This window comes from Poromitra crassiceps, assembly GCF_964638095.1.
Source record: "Poromitra crassiceps genome assembly, chromosome: 4".
Lineage (NCBI taxonomy): Eukaryota > Metazoa > Chordata > Actinopteri > Beryciformes > Melamphaidae > Poromitra > Poromitra crassiceps.
In genome coordinates, this window is record NC_139626.1 from 58,059,426 (window position 1) to 58,083,893 (window position 24,468).

The window sequence follows — 24,468 nt, forward strand, 5'->3', positions numbered from 1 at the left end:
GCTTACATCATCATATATGACAGACCACACGCTTACATCATCATATATGACAGACCACACGCTTACATCATCATATATGACAGACCACACGCTTACATCATCATATATGACAGACCACACGCTTACATCATCATATATAACAGACCACACACTTACATCATCATATATGACAGACCACACTCTTACATCATCATATATAACAGACCACACACTTACATCATCATATATAACAGACCACACACTTACATCATCATATATGACAGACCACACACTTACATCATCATATATGACAGACCACACTCTTACATCATCATATATGACAGACCACACACTTACATCATCATATATAACAGACCACACGCTTACATCATCATATATGACAGACCACACGCTTACATCATCATATATGAGAGACCACACTCTTACATCAGACCACACACTTACATCATCATATATGACAGACCACACGCTTACATCATCATATATGACAGACCACACTCTTACATCATCATATATGACAGACCACACGCTTACATCATCATATATAACAGACCACACGCTTACATCATCATATATGACAGACCACACGCTTACATCATCATATATAACAGACCACACGCTTACATCATCATATATGACAGACCACACACTTACATCATCATATATAACAGACCACACGCTTACATCATCATATATGACAGACCACACGCTTACATCATCATATATAACAGACCACACGCTTACATCATCATATATAACAGACCACACGCTTACATCATCATATATAACAGACCACACGCTTACATCATATATGACAGACCACACGCTTACATCATATATGACAGACCACACGCTTACATCATCATATATGACAGACCACACGCTTACATCATCATATATGACAGACCACACTCTTACATCATCATATATGACAGACCACACACTTACATCATCATATATAACAGACCACACGCTTACATCATCATATATGACAGACCACACGCTTACATCATCATATATAACAGACCACACGCTTACATCATCATATATGACAGACCACACACTTACATCATCATATATAACAGACCACACGCTTACATCATCATATATGACAGACCACACGCTTACATCATCATATATAACAGACCACACGCTTACATCATCATATATGACAGACCACACACTTACATCATCATATATAACAGACCACACGCTTACATCATCATATATGACAGACCACACGCTTACATCATCATATATAACAGACCACACGCTTACATCATCATATATAACAGACCACACGCTTACATCATCATATATAACAGACCACACGCTTACATCATATATGACAGACCACACGCTTACATCATATATGACAGACCACACGCTTACATCATCATATATGACAGACCACACGCTTACATCATCATATATGACAGACCACACGCTTACATCATCATATATAACAGACCACACGCTTACATCATCATATATAACAGACCACACACTTACATCATCATATATAACAGACCACACACTTACATCATCATATATGACAGACCACACGCTTACATCATCATATATGACAGACCACACGCTTACATCATCATATATGACAGACCACACGCTTACATCATCATATATAACAGACCACACGCTTACATCATCATATATAACAGACCACACGCTTACATCATCATATATAACAGACCACACGCTTACATCATCATATATAACAGACCACACGCTTACATCATATATGACAGACCACACGCTTACATCATCATATATGACAGACCACACACTTACATCATCATATATGACAGACCACACACTTACATCATTTATGACAGACCACACGCTTACATCATCATATATAACAGACCACACTCTTACATCATCATATATGACAGACCACACGCTTACATCATCATATATAACAGACCACACGCTTACATCATATATAACAGACCACACGCTTACATCATCATATATGACAGACCACACACTTACATCATCATATATAACAGACCACACGCTTACATCATCATATATAACAGACCACACGCTTACATCATATATAACAGACCACACGCTTACATCATCATATATGACAGACCACACACTTACATCATCATATATAACAGACCACACGCTTACATCATCATATATGACAGACCACACGCTTACATCATCATATATAACAGACCACACGCTTCCATCATCATATATGACAGACCACACGCTTACATCATCATATATGACAGACCACACACTTACATCATCATATATGACAGACCACACGCTTACATCATCATATATGACAGACCACACACTTACATCATCATATATGACAGACCACACGCTTACATCATCATATATGACAGACCACACGCTTACATCATCATATATGACAGACCACACACTTACATCATCATATATGACAGACCACACGCTTACATCATCATATATGACAGACCACACACTTACATCATCATATATGACAGACCACACGCTTACATCATCATATATGACAGACCACACACTTACATCATCATATATGACAGACCACACGCTTACATCATATATGACAGACCACACGCTTACATCATCATATATGACAGACCACACGCTTACATCATCATATATGACAGACCACACGCTTACATCATCATATATGACAGACCACACACTTACATCATCATATATGACAGACCACACGCTTACATCATCATATATAACAGACCACACGCTTACATCATCATATATGACAGACCACACGCTTACATCATCATATATGACAGACCACACGCTTACATCATCATATATGACAGACCACACGCTTACATCATCATATATAACAGACCACACACTTACATCATCATATATAACAGACCACACGCTTACATCATCATATATAACAGACCACACGCTTACATCATCATATATAACAGACCACACACTTACATCATCATATATGACAGACCACACGCTTACATCATCATATATGACAGACCACACGCTTACATCATCATATATAACAGACCACACACTTACATCATCATATATAACAGACCACACACTTACATCATCATATATAACAGACCACATACTTACATCATCATATATGACAGACCACACGCTTACATCATCATATATGACAGACCACACGCTTACATCATCATATATGACAGACCACACGCTTACATCATCATATATGACAGACCACACGCTTACATCATCATATATGACAGACCACACGCTTACATCATCATATATGACAGACCACACGCTTACATCATCATATATGACAGACCACACGCTTACATCATCATATATGACAGACCACACGCTTACATCATCATATATGACAGACCACACGCTTACATCATCATATATGACAGACCACACGCTTACATCATCATATATGACAGACCACACGCTTACATCATCATATATGACAGACCACACGCTTACATCATCATATATGACAGACCACACGCTTACATCATCATATATAACAGACCACACACTTACATCATCATATAGGGATGCACCGATATCAAAATTCTGGGCCGATACCGATACCGATATTTGAAATAAACAATCTGTCCGATACCGATATATACCGATATCGATTGTTTGACAGGGAAGCCAAGAAATCTTCATTATATTAAATGAGAAATAAGTAACTCAACTGTTTTGAAGTCTTTCAGTCCAGTTTCACACAATATCTTTGACTTTGAACACAAAATCAATCATACAAATGTAATTATGAAACAACCAATCTTTAATATAACCTTGCTGTCACATGAGTTTTTTTTACATTAACCTTAAAGATGTTAACATCTTACAGTGCAACATCTAACAGTACTGTGTAGTACTTTAAGCCCAACAAAAAATATTTTGCTGCCTTAAACATTTGATTTTTCCACACAGAACGTGACCTTGGTGGTATTACCTTTTTCTTTTGTCAAAACTTGACTAGTGCCATGAAGTTCATGAACCTATTCAATGGGTGATTGATTGTTGACACTTATTTTTTGAAAAATAAAAAAAATAAAAAATAAAAAGATTTCTGACTGAGTCTTCAATTCAAAACAATACTTATCTCCATTTGACTCAATAGATGCTGAACTGAACATGGGAATAATATTTAACAAAAGACAGAGAGACAGACACAGACAGACAGACAGACAGACAGACAGACAGACAGACAGACAGACAGACACACAGACAGGCAGACAGACAGGCAGACAGAGAGACAGACAGACAGACAGACAGACAGACAGACAGACAGAGAGACAGACAGACAGACAGACAGACAGACACAGACAGACAGACAGACAGACAGACAGACAGACAGACAGACAGACAGAGATACATCAATACCTCAACTTTATACATTATGATCGGAACAATCAAGATGTAATTTGCTACAACAGTAATTAATTTACTTTCTGTCCATACTCCAGAGCGAGACTGCCCTCTTGTGGAACAAGCTGGACTTGAATGGGGCATCTTGCGTAAACACATTGAGGCTTTTAGTAGGAAAACCACCCTGCGGGCCTCCTCTTCTCAATATCAAAGATGAAATAAATTGAAAAATAAATAAAATCACATCTGTTCACAGGCCTGTTCTTCTTTATAAAACAAACAAATGCCTCTTACTAAGAAAACTAGAAAAGCCTTAGTGGACCTCATATATAGTGCAAATGGATTACATAGTAGGCCTTCTTAATAAAATAAATTTGAAAACAAAATAAAAACCTTCCCTGCATATAGTATGGCTGAATATTAAAATTAAATAAATAAGAAAATCAAGTCTCACAGGCCTCTTCTTTATGAAACAAAAACACTTCCTTTACTATGAAAACTCAAAAGCCTTCCTGGTATATAGCTTATAGTGGGCGGAATAGCACTGCAGCATAAATAATAAAATAAATCTAATCACACAGGCCTCTTCTTATGAAACAAAAAGTTTCCCTCTTTTAGGAAAAGCCTTCTAGCTTATAGTAGGCCTAATAGCAGCATAAATAATACAATAAAATAAATATAATCACAAAGAAGAGGCCTGTGTGATTAATTATTTTTCATGAAACAAAAAGTGTCCTTTTACTATAGCCTAAAATTAAACCACGGATATGGCCGGGTAGGCCTACCTCATTAGGCTACTTCTTAGTGAGATGCATGTTCTTCTTGACAAACATGAGCATCTCCACCTTGTCACAGTTCAGTCTATTTCTCTTCTCATCCAAGATGTGAGAGGCACAGCTGAACAGCCGCTCACTGTCGGTGGAGGCGCACGGAGCACACAGGTATTTGCGTGCCATTTGTGCCAGTGCGGGAAAACGCAGGTGATTCTCTCTCCAATATCCGAGTGCATTCTCTTTTCTGGGAATGGGGGCCTCTACAAAGAAAACGTCCAGTTGCTGTGATGCTGCCCTGCGTCTTGGCGTTTCTGTTTCTGGTCGCTCTTCCTCCAGAATCTCATCAAACATGTCATGCAGAGTGGACTGTTCCCCATCAGCTCGTGCCCTCTTGCTCTGTCGATCATCACCATCTCTCTCTCCGACACCCGCTCTCTCTCCACCGTGCGTCCTGGGCACATCTCCAGCGTCAGGCGTCTCCAGGAGCGCGTCAAGTGTGGCTCGTACGCGCTGCTTGTCATCAAAGTAGCGGTCCTTGTATCTGGGATCGAGTGACGTTGCGATGCAGTACAGGGGCTCATACTCGATTCGGCTGAAGCGTGTATCTATAGCCTCTAATAAGGTGGTTTTGGTAGTTTTAACACCATGATCTGTGTCAACCTCCTTGCTTAATAGACGTCTCAGGGCTCTCACCGAGGGGATAACGTCAGCCGCCGATGCCTCTGCACTGCTGATTTCTCTTGTCAGTACTTCAAACGGGGAGAGAAGTGTGACAACGTTTTCCATTAATCCCCACTGATGGACAGTGAGAGTTGCAGGGAGCTCGTATTCTGCGGCATATTGTGCAATTGCGCGCTTTTGCTCCAAAAGGCTCTCCAGCATATAAAATGTGCTGTTCCAGCGAGTGGAAACATCTTGCTGCAGCCGTTTGTGTTTCATCTGAAGCTGGCTCTGCGCATCCTGCAGGCGTGAGTAGGCAAGGGGTGAATGTTTAAAGTGTCCAACTATTTTTCGGCCAATCTTCACCACATCCGCGATGCTCCGCTGGCTCAGGACGCCGTCATGCACAGCCAGCTGCAGCGTGTGTGCCATGCAGCCAAAGCTGGCCAGCCTACTGTCTCGCATAGCTTTATCCATGTTTCTGGCGTTGTCTCTTACGACAACATGCACTTTGGATTTGTCGATATTCCACGTTTCAAACATGCTGTCAAACGCACTCGAGATAGCAGGTGCGTTATGGGACCCGGAGAATTCTTGGGAGTGTAACACGGCTTTCACCAAGTTAAAGTCCTTGTCAATCCACTGTGCCGTGAGGCTAAGCATGCTCACAGGGCTAGCATCCGAACTCCATATATCAGTCGTAAAACTGATTGCAGGTATGTCACCAGCCAGCAGCTCATGAATGTGTTTTGCAACAACGTTGTAGAGTTCAGGGAGACACACGTCTGCGAAATGGCGCCGACTGGGCAGTGTGTAACGAGGCTCCAGGTGGTCCATTAAGCTTCGGAAACCCACGTCTGCCACAACGGAGAAAGGTTGATCATCTAACGCGATGAACTCCATCACTTTCTTAGTGATCCCCTTTGCTTTGGTGCTGTCCGCGGGGTATTGTTTCCCCTTCTCAAAAGCTGCGGCTATTGTCTGTGTCGACCCAGCATTGCTGCCGCTGGTGCTGGTGGCTTGTTTCCTTGCGTCGAGTTCAGCTCTCCTTTTTCTGTCAGCTGCGAGGTATGCATTATACTCGTCAACATGTCTATTTTTTAAATGTCCGCTGAGATTTGTTGTGTTGAAATTCTTGACACTAGTCCCTCCTCTGGAAATGTCAAGGCCACAGGTCCTACAAACTGCAAAACGCGGGTCTTTATCTGAGATCTGGAAAAACTGCCAGACGCAGGACATTTTGTTTCTCTTTGAAAACCACACACTGGGGCAAATGGCACCGCCTACTTCTTCAAGTGAACCAGAGTGTTTGATATGTGGGTTGTGTCAATCAGTGGCTGCTGTAGGGTAGCCAGGCAGAAATTAGGTGGCGCAACCTGACAAAACTGATGTTCTAAACATCGGCCACTGCAATCGGTGAACATGGGCCTTTTTCACCGATGGCCGATTGCAGTCAACAAGGCCCATATCGGCCAATGCCGATGTGCGACCGATACATCGGTGCATCCCTATCATCATATATGACAGACCACACGCTTACATCATCATATATAACAGACCACACGCTTACATCATCATATATAACAGACCACACGCTTACATCATCATATATGACAGACCACACGCTTACATCATCATATATGACAGACCACACGCTTACATCATCATATATAACAGACCACACGCTTACATCATCATATATGACAGACCACACGCTTACATCATCATATATAACAGACCACACGCTTACATCATCATATATGACAGACCACACGCTTACATCATCATATATGACAGACCACACGCTTACATCATCATATATGACAGACCACACGCTTACATCATCATATATAACAGACCACACGCTTACATCATCATATATAACAGACCACACGCTTACATCATCATATATGACAGACCACACGCTTACATCATCATATATGACAGACCACACGCTTACATCATCATATATGACAGACCACACGCTTACATCATCATATATAACAGACCACACGCTTACATCATCATATATAACAGACCACACGCTTACATCATCATATATAACAGACCACACGCTTACATCATCATATATGACAGACCACACGCTTACATCATCATATATAACAGACCACACACTTACATCATCATATATAACAGACCACACGCTTACATCATCATATATGACAGACCACACGCTTACATCATCATATATAACAGACCACACGCTTACATCATCATATATAACAGACCACACGCTTACATCATCATATATAACAGACCACACACTTACATCATCATATATGACAGACCACACGCTTACATCATCATATATAACAGACCACACGCTTACATCATCATATATGACAGACCACACGCTTACATCATCATATATAACAGACCACACGCTTACATCATCATATATGACAGACCACACGCTTACATCATCATATATGACAGACCACACACTTACATCATCATATATGACAGACCACACGCTTACATCATCATATATAACAGACCACACGCTTACATCATCATATATGACAGACCACACGCTTACATCATCATATATGACAGACCACACGCTTACATCATCATATATAACAGACCACACGCTTACATCATCATATATAACAGACCACACACTTACATCATCATATATGACAGACCACACGCTTACATCATCATATATAACAGACCACACGCTTACATCATCATATATGACAGACCACACGCTTACATCATCATATATAACAGACCACACGCTTACATCATCATATATGACAGACCACACGCTTACATCATCATATATGACAGACCACACGCTTACATCATCATATATGACAGACCACACGCTTACATCATCATATATGACAGACCACACGCTTACATCATCATATATAACAGACCACACACTTACATCATCATATATGACAGACCACACGCTTACATCATCATATATAACAGACCACACGCTTACATCATCATATATGACAGACCACACGCTTACATCATCATATATAACAGACCACACGCTTACATCATCATATATAACAGACCACACGCTTACATCATCATATATAACAGACCACACACTTACATCATCATATATAACAGACCACACGCTTACATCATCATATATAACAGACCACACGCTTACATCATCATATATAACAGACCACACGCTTACATCATCATATATAACAGACCACACGCTTACATCATCATATATAACAGACCACACGCTTACATCATCATATATAACAGACCACACACTTACATCATCATATATGACAGACCACACGCTTACATCATCATATATAACAGACCACACGCTTACATCATCATATATGACAGACCACACGCTTACATCATCATATATAACAGACCACACGCTTACATCATCATATATGACAGACCACACGCTTACATCATCATATATGACAGACCACACGCTTACATCATCATATATAACAGACCACACGCTTACATCATCATATATGACAGACCACACGCTTACATCATCATATATGACAGACCACACGCTTACATCATCATATATAACAGACCACACACTTACATCATCATATATAACAGACCACACGCTTACATCATCATATATGACAGACCACACGCTTACATCATCATATATGACAGACCACACGCTTACATCATCATATATAACAGACCACACGCTTACATCATCATATATGACAGACCACACGCTTACATCATCATATATGACAGACCACACGCTTACATCATCATATATAACAGACCACACACTTACATCATCATATATGACAGACCACACGCTTACATCATCATATATCACAGACCACACGCTTACATCATCATATATGACAGACCACACGCTTACATCATCATATATAACAGACCACACGCTTACATCATATATAACAGACCACACGCTTACATCATCATATATAACAGACCACACGCTTACATCATCATATATGACAGACCACACGCTTACATCATCATATATAACAGACCACACACTTACATCATCATATATGACAGACCACACGCTTACATCATCATATATCACAGACCACACGCTTACATCATCATATATGACAGACCACACGCTTACATCATCATATATAACAGACCACACGCTTACATCATATATAACAGACCACACGCTTACATCATCATATATGACAGACCACACGCTTACATCAACAGACCACACGCTTACATCATCATATATGACAGACCACACACTTACATCATCATATATGACAGACCACACGCTTACATCATCATATATGTGCTACAGACAGACCACACCCAGTGGACATGAAACATTTGATCACATGACTCTAGTTCATCTGCATTTCACCTCAGACAAGACAGGACACTGCTTTCAAGTCTGAAATCTATTTGTTAGAAAGATAAATATTTCAGCTTTTTTCCCCAACTAGGGCGCTGCCAGATGATGTCACTAGTTGTTTTTTTCTGATTCCCCCCCAATTTTCTCCTCGATTGTACTTGGGCCAATTCCCCCTGCTGCCCCGGTCGCTGCTCCACCCCCCCCTGCTGCCCCGGTCGCTGCTCCACCCCCCCCTGCTGCCCCGGTCGCTGCTCCACCCCCCTCTGCTGATCTGGGCAGAGCCGTAGACACACACATGCTACCTCTGATACATGTGCAGTTGCCAGCCGCTTCTTTTCACCTGACAGCAGGGAGATTCACCGGCAGGACGTAGCACCACCAGTTCCCTTCTGCCCCCGAAACAGGAGGCGCCCCGACCGACCAGAGGAGGCGCTAGTGCCGCGACCAGGACACATACCCTCATTCCGGCTTCCCGCCCGCAGACACAGCCAATCGTGCCTGGATGGATGCCCAACCAAGCCGGAGGTAAAACACGGGGGCGCGGACCTGTGACCCCGCATGTTGGTAGGCAGGGAATCTACCGCAAAATTTGACACCGAATTTCACACTGATATCAGACCAATTATCCAATACCAATATCAGTTAGGGCTGCACGATATGAGGAAAAGCTGCGATGTGCGATAACACTGTTCAATATTGCGATGACGATATGACCTGCGATAAATAAAAAAATGCTATAAACAAAAATATTAATGGGTAGGGGTGCTCCGATCCGGGTAAGCCACGATCCGATCCAATTCCGATTCCTGGGGTCACTATCCGATTCCAGAATCGATTCTCGATTTCAACGATTCTCGATTCCGGAATCTAGAATCGATTCTCAATTATGTAGTTTTATATTGCAATAACACACAAAGGTAAATCTAAGACAAAAAATGACAAATGTATTAATGCTGAACTTCAAATTCAACTTCTGAAGTATTACAGTGAGGGCCTAAATTCATTTTGCAATATGAGTGTGTTAATTTAAGCATACGTATCAGTAAGTGGCACGGGATTCTCAAAGCCTGTGTTGAGGGTCATACGAACAAAAATGCACTCTTGAAGCTAAAAGAAAATCCAAAATCAACAAGTTAATTATTTACATTTTTACTTCAATGTAGAACAGTCATTTCTTACACATGAGATTACTTTTAGCATTTTAGTCATAACGATTATTGAAAGATATTCCATATTCCAGACTGAAATGTTATAACAGAAGTGGAGTATTGGCCAGAATGACATGAACATTTGGACACTTATTCAGCCAGTATCTTGCATGTTGCGTGTGTTCCGGTGCACTGTAAATTTTTATTTTTATTTTTATTTATTTTTGCGATAACACGTGACTTTTGCGATGTGTTCATCGCGCATTTTCATATCGCGATGATGATGAAAATACGATTAATCGTGCAGCCCTAATATCAGTGTCTTTTTACTAAAAGATTAAGCATTTTAGACAAAAGTATTTGCATGTGCATTTTGGTGCAAGCTGATATGGAACAGAAAGGTGACCATACTATGAATATTAAGGAAAGATGGGAAGCAGAGGGAAACTCCACAATATCAGAATATGTGGTCAGCAATGGAAAATGACGAGTTCACCATCCTGGAGGGAATTCAGTTGGAAAAATGTGACTAGATACTTCTGTACTCCAGCGCAAAAAGCTAACTTCTCTCACCAATCTGTATGTTGGAGGTCCAGTGGAAACGCAATGGTGAACCACTTTCACATCTTTTGGAGTTGTCCCACTGTGGCTCCATTTTGGAAGGAAGTACACGAGCTCCTGGAGGCGGTTTTTATGATGGAAATTAATTTTGATTTTTAAAATACTGTACTTGGGAGATACATTAGAGTTGCATTGTGCGAAGCGAGACGAATACATGCTGAGAGTGATGTTAGTGGCCAGCAAAAAGGCGGTGACTAGAAAATGGCTGAAACAAGATGTACCAACCGTAAATGAATGGATAGATCTAATCCACTCCATATATGTAATGGAGAGAGTAACATTTAGACTAAGAGCCATTCATAGTGTTAATTTTGTCGGCTATTTTTTAATTTAGTCTTAGTCTTAGTCCCGTGTTAAATGTCCTTGTTAGTCTGTATCATATTTAGTCAACCTCATCCTGTTTTTATTTAGTCAAGTTTTAGTCGACTAAAAGTTTGAGCATTTTAGTCTCAGCTTAGTCAAATAAAACCATAAGTATTTTAGTCTAGTTTTAGTCAACGAAAACTGTTCACATTTTAGTCTAGTTTTAGTCAATGAAAACTGTTGAATCTGCTGATGGGCTTGCACTAGTAATTGTAATTCGAAGCAGTGTTGGCAACTCTTTCCCAGGGAAAGTAGCCAATGGTGACTCTGCCCACCCGGGCAGACTTCTCCGGATATAATGTAGACAAGCAAGTAGCTGTACATTTTGGGAACACAATGCCTCATACACATAGAGGTAAGACCCTTAGCTAAGACTGGGTGGGATCTGTTGTAATGACTGTAAATGTTTTTAAGACAGCTACATGTCAGCTACATCTATGATGCTGCAGCACAGGAACCTGAACTGCTGCATTGAGGGGGGGGAAACAGTCTATAATTAAGTGTTAATTTTGTTGTCTATTTTAAAATTTTATCGTAGTCTTAAGTCCTGTGTTAAATGTCCTTGTTAGTTTTTATCATATTTAGGAGCTCAAGCTGATTCCTTTGAAGATAAGTGGTGGAAGTGGCTCGCCTATGTGTGGGATATAAGGCCTGACTTTGTATAGCTGAGAAGAAACATGGTGGTGTGTGAACACGCTTATCAATGAGAATTGTATGTGGGTGTGAATGAACGACTATGTGAATGTAGATGAGTGCAAGATTGAATGTTTGACGATCCTCCCCTGTCATTTTTGTTCATTTATGTTTGTTTCTTTTGTACTGGTTTGTTCTGTATTGTTTTGTTTGTCATTGAAAATAATAATAACAATAAAAAGTCAATGACAAAAAAAAAAGATATGGAACAGGAAGGAGAACTGGTTCTAATAGTGACATATTTCAGCAGGCTAACAGCCTGATATTGATACTACAGCTGAGCAGAGACCGAAAACCATTTACCCGTCTTGTGTCTTTGGTTCCCTTCCCATTCCCCGTACGTTTTGTCACTGTGTTCCAGACGGCTGAACTTGATATGCTTATTGCTCGAAGAGGCGTCTGAATCCTCCGGCTCCACTTCGTCCTCGACTCCTTTCTCCGCGTCGTTTTCCTCTTCGGGGTGCTGCACCTCTGCGGCCGGCTTTCTACATTCTTTACGCTCTGCGACACCGCTCGCGTCTTCCAAATTCTTCCTGTGCCTCTCTGATCCGTCTTCTACCTCAGCGATGCGTTGGTCTTCTTCTTCTGATCTCACGTTTGTATCGTCTTTGTTGTCCAACCCTGCTTGCAGATAATAATCTTCGAGTTTCTTCTCGTCTGTCGGCCGCTTACTTTCCCGTACCTCAGCAGCAACGCAGTGGTCATCTTCCTCCAATTTCGTATCCATGACGTCTTTGTGGTCCACCTCTTCGCGCAGATGGTCATACGCACAAGGCGGCGTGTTGGCTGTGCACTCGCTGCCCCCCCAGCACAGAGTCAGCGGGCGAGTCTCTTCGTAGTCGGGCGTGTGCGCGGGCTCCGTGTCCACCTCGCCGCAGTCGAACGGCGAACGGCCGTCCTCTTCGTCGTCTCTGATGATCTCGGAGAGACCCCCCTGGCTCTCGCCGTCGGAGTCGCCTACTACGGTGTGGTCGTCTCTGTAGTCCGCTCCCTCCTGGTCCTCTGGTCTGTAGGTGCCGTAGCCGGACGTCAACAGACTCGGCGCTGGACTGCCGGTGCCGCTTCCTCCGTCGCTCCTTTCCTCGTGGCTCTCTTCCAGACGCTCTCCGCTCGCGTCGTCGCTCCGCTTCTCCTCCGCTGAAGGCTCTCGGACATCGTCTCCCGCAGCGGCGGCGGGTTTGGGGTCGTCCTCGCCCTCTGCTCGCTCCATCTCCTCCTCCTCCTCCTCGTCGGACCAGAAGGAGTCGTCGAGGGAGTTCTCGTCATCGTCGCTCTCCTCGTCCCACCGAGTGTTGTACATTTTGTACATGGTGGCGACAGACGGGAGGAGACGGAGCTGTGCGAGATCCGCCGAGGCAGATGGGCTTAAAGGCGAGGGCTAAGAGGATTAGCTGATACCCAGGAGCCTCAGCAGCGGCAGCTCCTCGCCGCTCTATTCTCACTGAAACAGCGCCATATGCTGGTGACCGAGGGGATTGCATCTCTACAGTTTTGTGTGGGCCAACAACATTTGAATGACCTCTACTGCGCTGATTTTCATGAAACTCGGTGGAAGAGGGTGTAGCACGGGCCCAATGAAGAAGCCATTACATTTAGGAGCGGATTCCCGCCCTCTCCGAGCACCCTTCTAGTTCCATATACTCTAGTTTCATTCCAAAATACTAAATACCCCCCATTTTCATCATTTTTTTGGTCTTGATTTGCAGCAACAAAAAAGAATGTTTAATCGCAATTTCTTTTTAAATAATCAAATGTCATAACAGATGTGTGTGACATGGTGATTTAGTCAGAGTAGGTAAATATTTGAAATATCTAATTTTGGGACAAAACACTTCAAAAACATATCCAAGGCCCTTTGAATGATGAGTGTAGCTTACCTGATTCTTCGCTGTACACCGATTCATCACAGACAAGGGACTGTCCTTCATGTTTCCTTTAAGTGGAAAAAGAATACAACAGCAACGTTTCAGTTTCAAACTGGTACAATCATATATTTGTGGCCAGTACAAAGCTGTTGTTCAGGCAGTAACTTAGTACAAAGCTGTTGTTCAGGCAGTAACTTAGTACAAAGCTGTTGTTCAGGCAGTAACTTAGTACAAAGCTGTTGTTCAGGCAGTAACTTAGTACAAAGCTGTTGTTCAGGCAGTAACTTCAGCAGCCTCGGAGCATTTCAGCAATGCTACTACTAACGATCGGGGTATCAAAATATTACTCTCAAAATAGCATGCTTCCATTTCTTCTTACAATGACTAACCAAGTTTACAACAGTGCTTTTAGAAAGTCAGACTTCATGTCACCTTGTTTTAACATGTAATTGTAGCACCTCCCTTTGGCAAATAGATAGATAGATAGATAGATAGATAGATAGATAGATAGATAGATAGATAGATAGATAGATAGATAGATAGATAGATAGATAGATAGATAGATAGAACCTGACACTCTAGCCGGCCACCTTTTGAAATTGTAACTTAGGAGAAGTTCCTGCACATTTTGAATTAAAAAATTCCATATCTTTTCCAGACGTTGATTTGTTTTGAAGATTTAGTCTGGTGTTCAATATAATTTACACAGATAGACATGTTGCCCCTGCTAACTAGGTCATATCACTGTATAGATGAAGAATGTTCTCCGCAGCCATAAATATCAGGATATGTGAGATGATTGGCAGGGTTCCTACATGGTTTCCATTTGAAAAAAATCCTTGTTTTTTTGGACGTGACTTTGGTGCAGGTTATAATGCATGCTGACAGCAGCTGGGCAATAAGAGCATCTGTCTATCTGAAAGTTATTCTTCACGTCAACAAAAACTATGGAAAAGTGGGTCTACAACAACATAAAAGGTAGAATTATGCACCTGAACCATAATTACCATACTTTTTTTTTCAAATTCCCAAACTATTCAAGACCTGGAAATGACCAAATCCATTTCAATGCTTTTCCAGACCTGCATAGGAACCCTGCTTAGAGTGCCTGCTTTCAAACTACCGTCTACTCGGCCAGACTGTGAGCAAGTCCAATGAAATCGGAAACGTTGCAATTTTATTTATTTATTTTACTATAAAAAAAAAAAGGAACTATCCCAATCTCCTACCATTTTCTAGCATCCTTGTCTTCTTCTTCTTGGAGTGTTGGTCTGTATTTTGTTGTTTGTATGGATTTGAAATTCACAAAGCCTCGAAAGATAGTTTCCAGAACTGTGTAGAGTTCTGTGTCGCCGCGGCACATTGATTCAGAGAATGTCATTTAAATCCCAGTTAAATATACAGTAACTATTTTATTACACAGTACGAGTGCAGTGCCTGCCTGCTATGCTTCTGTGGTATAACTACCGGTATCTTTATTTATTTTTCTGATTTACCCCCATTTTCTCCCCAGCCAATTTATCCCCATGCTGCCCTATTGGCTGCCCCGGTCGCTGACCAGAGGAGGCGCTATTGCAGCGAACCAGGACACATACCCCCCAATCCGGCTTCCCACCCTCAGGCACAGCCAATCGTGCCTGTATGGACGCCCGAGCTGGTATAACTATCTTAACGTTAGATTCATCTTAACCTCTTTGCCATGTTGCGTGTCACTTCATGATGTATTACAAAATCGATCTATTGTAAGTGAGCAATCAAAGTGGGTGAACAGGTTTTAAATTAAAATCTGGTCTAAATCTGCTTTTGTGTGTTTCACAAAGGACCCCGATTCTGTACATGAAATATACCCCTGAAATCAGGTAGGGAGACATTTTTGTGAAAAATGTCTACATTTACATTATATTTTTTGCCTGGAAGAAATGATTCCTGGCAGGTATATTTTTGCTACACCAGGCAGCCCTTGGCAGGAGTTGAGAGTTGAGGGTGTCACAAATTGACTAGTCTCGCTGGCTGGCGAGCCTCCCCTCCCTTCCGTGAGACGAGTCTGGCAGCGCCGGTCTCCATTCTGGAATTTGCGATGGGCGGCCCTTCCGGTAGTGACCTTGGAAAATAGTTTCCAACAATCCAAACCTTCGTCAAAACTTGCCACTTTCAGCGTGTAGCAACGAGCTAGTGTGTAGGTTTCTGCCATTAGCCTGCTAGCCAGTTAGCGTTGTTGTTTTCACTGCGGTGGCAGGGGACATTTACAGCGAGACACAGGGAGGAGGGAGCGGAAGCCGCTGTGATTGACATGGTCGGAGCCAATGACGGAGCTTGTAAGCGGGGAGCGGAAATTCCGGCAGCGACTGAAATGGTCGCCTCCAATGGGAGAGCAGCTGTAGAGCAGGGGAGGGCTTATGCCAGCAAGCCTGTTTCCATGCAGCCAGACTCCTCTCTCAGCCAGACTGACAAGCGAGACTACAAATTTGACAAACAAGACAGAGACCAATCCACAGTCTGGTCCCATGCATCACGCATGTGTGAGTCCTTAACTTTACCTGAGGACAACCAACACGCTTGGGAGGTTCTCAACTATCTGGGAGCCGTTTTTGGCCTACTTCCACGAGGTTAAGAATGAGCAGTAACTGAGGTTAGGGGTGACGGTTGGCTCGCCCAGCTGGTATCTCATGGACCCTTTGCGCGGGACCCCATGCACTTTTTTTTATATATATATATATATATATATATATATATATATATATATATATATATATATATATATATATATAAGCACATATAACATTATGCAGCTGATAGCGCCATGTTGCAATGTTGATGTATGTTTGTTTTTTTCCCTTTCCTTTCCTGTGTCTGAGCCGGTTTGTCTTGTTTGTATATTGTTCTCTAAAGATTTTAAATAAAATATATATATATTAAAAAAAAAAAAAAAAAAAACTTTACCTGAGGACCTTTCTCTTGAGGAAGTGTCTCTCATAGGTTCCTCTGTAAGGGGTGGACGTCTGGCTGTTGGTGTCCTCTGGGTGCAGGGTGTCCTCTGGGTGCAGGGTGTCCTCTGGGTGCAGGGTGTCCTCTGGGTGCAGGGTGTCCTCCGGGTGCAGGGTGTCCTCTGGGTGGAGGGCAGGGTAGGAAATTAGCGGGGAATCAGGGGGCAAATTGCCCATAAAAACAATCTAAAATTGCCCTTGGAATTGGGATGACGGAGGCTTTTAAATGCCCTGTAGTGACAATCTAACAACAAAAAATGCCACCTGAGGGAATTTGAAGACATGGTGATGCAAAAAGGGAGGTCCACCATGAAATATGCACCGAACATTTTATTAATGCAAATACTTAAAAATACACCTACAAAAAGCTGGGTGTACCGAGTCATCTATCTATATATAAAAGTGGCAAGTGGGCAATCTCTGTCTGTTCTGTTTCCATTTTTGTCAGTCATAGAGAGCAAAATCATCATATGACATCACTGATAATGTCATAGGCACTGATGGCGCCGCGTCATAGTGATGTCATAAGAGCAATAATCACCTTATGACATCACTGATGATGTCATAGGCATTGTGGCATCATCAGTGATCATAGACATTGTGTCATCATTGTGATATCATCAGTGAGTGATGTCATCAGTGATGCAAAGTTGAGCAATTGTGCGCTGCGCATGCCAATAGAGCAGGCGAGGCCACGCAGCATGCCAGCTGCAGGGCCAGCTGCAGGGCCAGCTGCAGGGCCAGCTGCAGGGCCAGCTGCAGGGCGGGCGAGCCTAGCAATCGAGCGCACCTGAGATGCCTAATGATATAAAAACGAGCTTGTAACGTTTACATCCTAAATAAACAAACAAACAAACAAACGATATTGCACAAGACCTAAACCACACACGGTTGAAAAACTTTGTGGCTTCCCAGTTGCGGATTCCCTGCAGCTGTGCACCTGTGACACACCTATGTAGAGCAGTGGTTCTCAAATGGGGGTCCGGGGACCCCCAGGGGGCCGTGGCACTTTGCCAGGGGGTCCGCGAAAAGTTTTCAGGAAAATCAAAAATAAATAGATATATTTTTTTGCAAAAGCTTCATAGTTCAAGGAAAACATTTTATGCTTTAAATCTAAAATGGTTCATTGATTACATTCTAATCTAACAAACCTATCAAATTAAAAGTCAAGCATGTTACCCGTGGAAACAGTTAAGCTTAGCCCAAAATCACAAATCAGAATGAGGGGGTCCCCGCCGGTATATTTTCTATCTTGTAAGGGGTCCTTCGCTCAAAAACATTTGAGAACCTCTGATGTATGTAGAGTACTGTGAGGGTGATTCCCTAGGTGCCTATGCCCTCTAGTGTGCAGCTGAAGCAACTACAGCAATGTTGAGACTTGACACCAATATCCATATATCCATACCACACACGCACAACATATATAGCACACATCAAAGTTGGCTACAACATGCCCCCATAAAATATAAAGAGTTGACTTTATTTGAACATTACTGTGTATTTGCAAAGCGTGTCCGGATTTTGTTCTGTATTTGCAAAGCGTGACTGAAAAATGGCCAGGTGGACCTGCACAACGCCTGCCCCCTCCTCCTACTAGCATTATTTACCTCAGTGGTTTCCATCCAAATGTATCGCAACTTTGAATCGAATTTTCAGAAAGTCGGCAAAAGAAAATGCGAAATAATGCGCGTTTCCATCCACTGCTATTTTGCGAATTATAGAGCTGTCAATCACCTCGTGTTTGAGGCTGTCTGAGCTGCTGATCAGCTGCTAGAACCCGATATACAGCTCTATTAAACACATCTAACGTTATTCATTTAAAGTTTCTTGATGATCTACAAGTAGACAAAGGTACCATAACGCCATTTCTGGATTACCAGGTGCGACTCGGCAAGCATAACGTTATAATCCACGGCGCAGATAGTAAGTGAATACAATTTCATTCCATTCTAGAAGTGAGTCGCCTTAAAGTTAATATGCCAGTCTTCTTCTGTTTACCACGGCGGGTATTGTGCTGCGTATTTACCATTATTTACTAGGGGTGGGAATCACCAGATGCCGATATATTGCGATTTCTTACTTTTTCAACTGCAAATTATGTCCCCAAAGGAAAACTTTGTCAACATCTGGTTTATATAAGAACAATTTTTCAGTCTGTACATCTGACTTCAACCATTTTATTGCAGCAACATTGTCAAATAGACAGACCAACAACTTTCATAAAGTCATGTCATAGTTGCATGCACCTGACAAACTGAACTGTTTGTTACAGTCTACTTACAGTCCACTTACAGCCCACACACACCATGGATGTGTGTGTGGACTACTGTACTTATGTAGTTTTTGCAACTTCACTTCACTTACACAAAACATTTTGTGCAGCCCATTCAGTAACTGGGGAATTTGTAAATGACTGTTATGACAAAACTGTTACTGTTAAAACAAAATGAAAATATGCTACCGTTTGTTTACTGCTGGCCTTGGAACTAAAGTTTATAGTAGCCCGGTGGCCTGGCATGGCCTGCAAATTTTTTTTTTTTTTTTTTAATATCGATACTTGGCGTCCAAATATCGATACAATATCGTCAAGCAAAATATCGCGTTACTGTGGTGTATCGATTTTTCCCCCCACCACTATTATTTACCGTGTGTAGCCCTATTGTGCGGAGGCTACACACGGCATGCCGTGTTTTGCAGTGATCAAGGCAAACTGCCTGGTTTTTGCATGGAGAGACAACAGAATATCGCTTCATCGGTTTCCACCGCACGTTTCGCATTTTCCTTTCATCGATACACCCGACGTATTCCGCCTCCCTCAAGCGTGAAAACGTTTTTTGCGAAATTTGGAGGCTTTTGCGAATTAGGCAGCGTTTCCACTCGTTTTTTTTTATGCGCAAATTGAAATGTCGCATAAGAACAGGTGGATGGAAACCCGACAGACAAGCGCAAGGACTAGTTTCTAGTCAGGACTAGTTTCTAGTCAGGAGGACTAGAAACAGACTGAAGTGAAATAGAAACAGTCGCTGACCCTCTCTATTGTGGTTATGGAGGATGGACCGGATATTCATGCTATTTGAAAGGTTTTTGCCAAGTACATTACATAACATGCCAGACCGTGTTGTTGTGATGACAGGAAATGAGGATTTTTAACTGCGACTGTTTATGAACTTTTAGAAATAAAACATGCGTGGATAAGAGTTGCAGAATATTGGTCTGTCGCGCGACAAGAACTTAAAGGAACACTCCGCCCATTTTCAACCAGCTTTGTATCATCAGAACATCAGTAGTATATCAGAAAACTGTAAACCGTTTTGAAGTCTGTCATTTCATTTGACAGTTATTGAGTGTTAAAGTGTGGACCAGTGACATCACTGGTCCACACTAACTCAAATTAATAACTCATTAACTCAAATCAACTCTCAATAACTGTCAAACTAAATGGCAAAATGGTAAATGGCCTGCATTTATATAGCGCTTTTATCCAAAGCGCTTTACAATCAGTAGGTAGTCTACATTCACCCATTCATACACCGATGGCGGCAGGCTGCCACGCAGGGTGCCTACACACCATCGGGAGCAAGGAGGGTTAAGTGTCTTGCCCAAGGACACAACGACGGAGCTGGGAGGGAGCGGGGATCGAACCGCCAACCCTTGCGTCATTGGCCGACCCGCTCTGCCTCCTGAGCTAAAGCCGCCCCCCCCCCGAACTAGATGAATGACAGAATGTTTGACAGTTATTGAGAGTTGATTTGAGTTGATGAGTTAATGGCCCAATCCCAATTCCTATCTTAACCCTCAATCTTAACCCTCAGTCTCAAAAATGTGCACTCCCGCGAGGTGCTAGTGCTGTCCCGATTCTCAGTGTGTTAAGTTAAGGGTCGAGTTTGAGGGCTGTACGGCCCTCAGTTTTAAGATTTTCCAGGATCACCCTTGGCGGTGAGTGCGATCCCAGAATCCCTTGCGTGTCATCCGCTAGATCCATTCAGATGGAAGATGGCGGCGAAAGGAGGAAAAAAGCAGCCCTACAAAGTTAAGTATTTCCTTGTTAATAGAGATGTAAAAATTACGATAACCATTGTATTAGCTTAGTTTAATGTCATTTTATGGATTTCCGTTTTGGAATCCTAACAACAATTGTTGTTGCTAACTATCGATAGTCAGTAGCCGTGCTGGTCAAGCCATATTATTATTATTATATTATAACATTGTTAACGTTGTTACGAAATGCCATAATTCTCGGTGGTAATGTCGTTGTTGAGTTGTTTTTTATCAAGATGCAGCCTACGTGTAATGCTACGCACCACAAAACAAGTGGGGGCTAGAATGACCGTGCTTTCCGACGTGAGGGCTGGCTTGACTGCAGTGTTTAACTGCAGTGTTTAACTGCAGTCAAGCCAGCCCTCACGTCGGAAAGCACGGTCATTCTAGCCCCCACTTGTTTTGTGGTGCGTAGCATTGTAGGCTGTATCTTGATAAAAACAACTCAACAACGACATTACCACCGAGAATTATGGCATTTCGTAACAACGTTAACAATGTTATAATATAATAATAATAATATGGCTTGACCAGCACGGCTACTGACTATCGATAGTTGGCAACAACAAATGTGTTAGGCTCCAAAACGGAAATCCATAAAATGACATTTAAACTAAGATAATACAATGGTTATCGTAATTTCTACATCTATATTATCAAGGAAATATTTGTAGGGATGCTTTTTTCCTCTTCTTTTGAATTGACAGACTGGATCCGGAGCTTTGGCATATTGCTGCCCCCCACAGTCTGAAGACGTATCTGCCTTTAAGGGCTGTCCCATTTTAAAGTCGCAAGATAGCCCTTAATACTTAGTTTTGAGGGCTACTAAGATTGAGGGTTGAGCTTGAGGGTTAAGATTGAGGGTTAAGAAAAGAATTGGGATTGGGCCAATAATTTGAGTTAGTGTGGACCAGTGATGTCACTGGTCCACACTTTAACACTCAATAACTGTCAAATTAAATGACAGACTTCAAAACAGTTTACAGTTTTCTGATATACTACTGATGTTCTAATGATACAAAGCTGGTTGAAAATGGGCGGAGTGTTCCTTTAAGTCTTTCCCAACATTTGGTAAAAATTGCCCTGGAAATGATCCAAAATGGGGGAGGGGGGGGCATGCAAAAAAAAAAAGAGCCCTTGTTTATTTATTTATTTATTGTAATTTCGTACCCTGGTGCAGTGTATGGTCTGGGTGCAGAGTCTGTTGTGTGTCCTCTGGGTGCAGCTCCATGTGCAGCCTGGTGGGGGCGTCTGGTGGCAATGTGAGCTTGGAGGCCACAGAGTGCTGTGCATAGGAGTCATAGTGTTGCCGCCGCGACGACCTGTAGTCTCTGTTTGGACAGGAGGCGAGCACCTGTGTTGGAAAGAATGCCGAGTATTGATCCATCACATGTGCCAAATTCAACCCTATTCCTACTTGGAATCAACATGATCAGTATAATCAGTATAATCAGTATTTCCTCTGTAGCCTGGATGTGCACGGGGTACGGTGGCGCAGCCGGTAGCGCTGTCGCCTCACAGCTAGAAGGTCCTGAGTTCGAATCTCGCCTGGGACGCTGGGGTTGTGTTCCCCCCCATATCTTCAGTGCCTACTGCCCAGGTGGGCTATCTCATCGAAAGGGCCTTTCTGTGTGGAGTTTGCATGTTCTCCCCGTGCTCCCCAGGGGGTTCCTCCGTACATACCCCCCCCCCCACTAAAAACATGCAGAAGATCGTCATCCGACCAGTGACGACAACATCCGAAGTTGGTCCAATGATGGTCCCCGGGCGCTGGAAAGAAAAAGCGACCACTGCTCCTGGCCTGCTGCCCCCTGGAGGAAAGGACAAGCCTGGATGGGTCAAATGCAGAGGACATATTTCACCGGCCACCGTCAGCATGAGTGTGTGTCTGTGGCCGCATGCATGTGTTGTAGTGTGTTCGTGTGACAATAAAAGACGGGCTTGTCCGTCTACTAACTGTTAAAACGGTTAACTGTTTTCCACTCAATTGTTTGTTAGCCTTATTGCTCTTTTTTTTGTTGGGTTCAATACATGCATGACAAAATCAGGTTGATGCAATTTTAAATATCTCTACTGGTCCTAATCTCTTTCCACAGGTGGATATCTCCCTGTGTGGTTGTTGAACATCTCTTGGTGCAGAAGATTCTGAGGGACCGACAGCAAAACCCTAGCCCGGTAAACCCACATTTCATGTTGTTCTACCGTACGAGCCAATCAGCGACCCCGCCTGGTCGTTGACATCGTAACCGGCCAATCGGGAACGTCACTAGCAAAACAGTAGTGGCCGCCCCCTTGCCTGTCCGCCCCGACGAGTACTGTCAGCGTTCGTCTAGTTTAAACAGCCATAAAGTGCAGTTATTGCAGAAATAGGCTCAATAACAACAATAAAGCAAGTGCAGGAGTATCACCGCAACAGCGGAGTTTCTGGGGCGGAAAATATGTTTTTTTGCCGTTCTCCTGAGTGGATTTGGATTTGACTGGATCCAGCGCTGATTGGCTGAAGGAGCTGTCTGTCGAGGCGAGTACGCCCGCCCAACTTCCGCCCACTGCAAAGACTGGGTGAAGGCTTCAGGCCAGGATGGGAAC

The 24,468-nt window shown here is 42.6% G+C and overlaps 1 protein-coding gene across 1 annotated transcript in view; it reads right to left on the reverse strand.

Moving 5' to 3' along the window:
* Nucleotides 1-24,468, reverse strand: part of LOC310775866 (uncharacterized protein) — a gene marked incomplete at its 3' end in the record, with an annotated part of 48,985 nt that overhangs the window by 18,169 nt on the left and 6,348 nt on the right. Inside the window, exons 5-7 of the mRNA XM_083635993.1 lie at nucleotides 23,053-23,236; nucleotides 17,801-17,966; nucleotides 14,873-14,928 (exon numbers count right to left, since the gene is read on the reverse strand). Of these exons, the coding sequence (XP_083492119.1) occupies nucleotides 14,873-14,928; nucleotides 17,801-17,966; nucleotides 23,053-23,236 (406 nt within the window). The remainder of the gene's footprint in view (nucleotides 1-14,872; nucleotides 14,929-17,800; nucleotides 17,967-23,052; nucleotides 23,237-24,468) is intronic.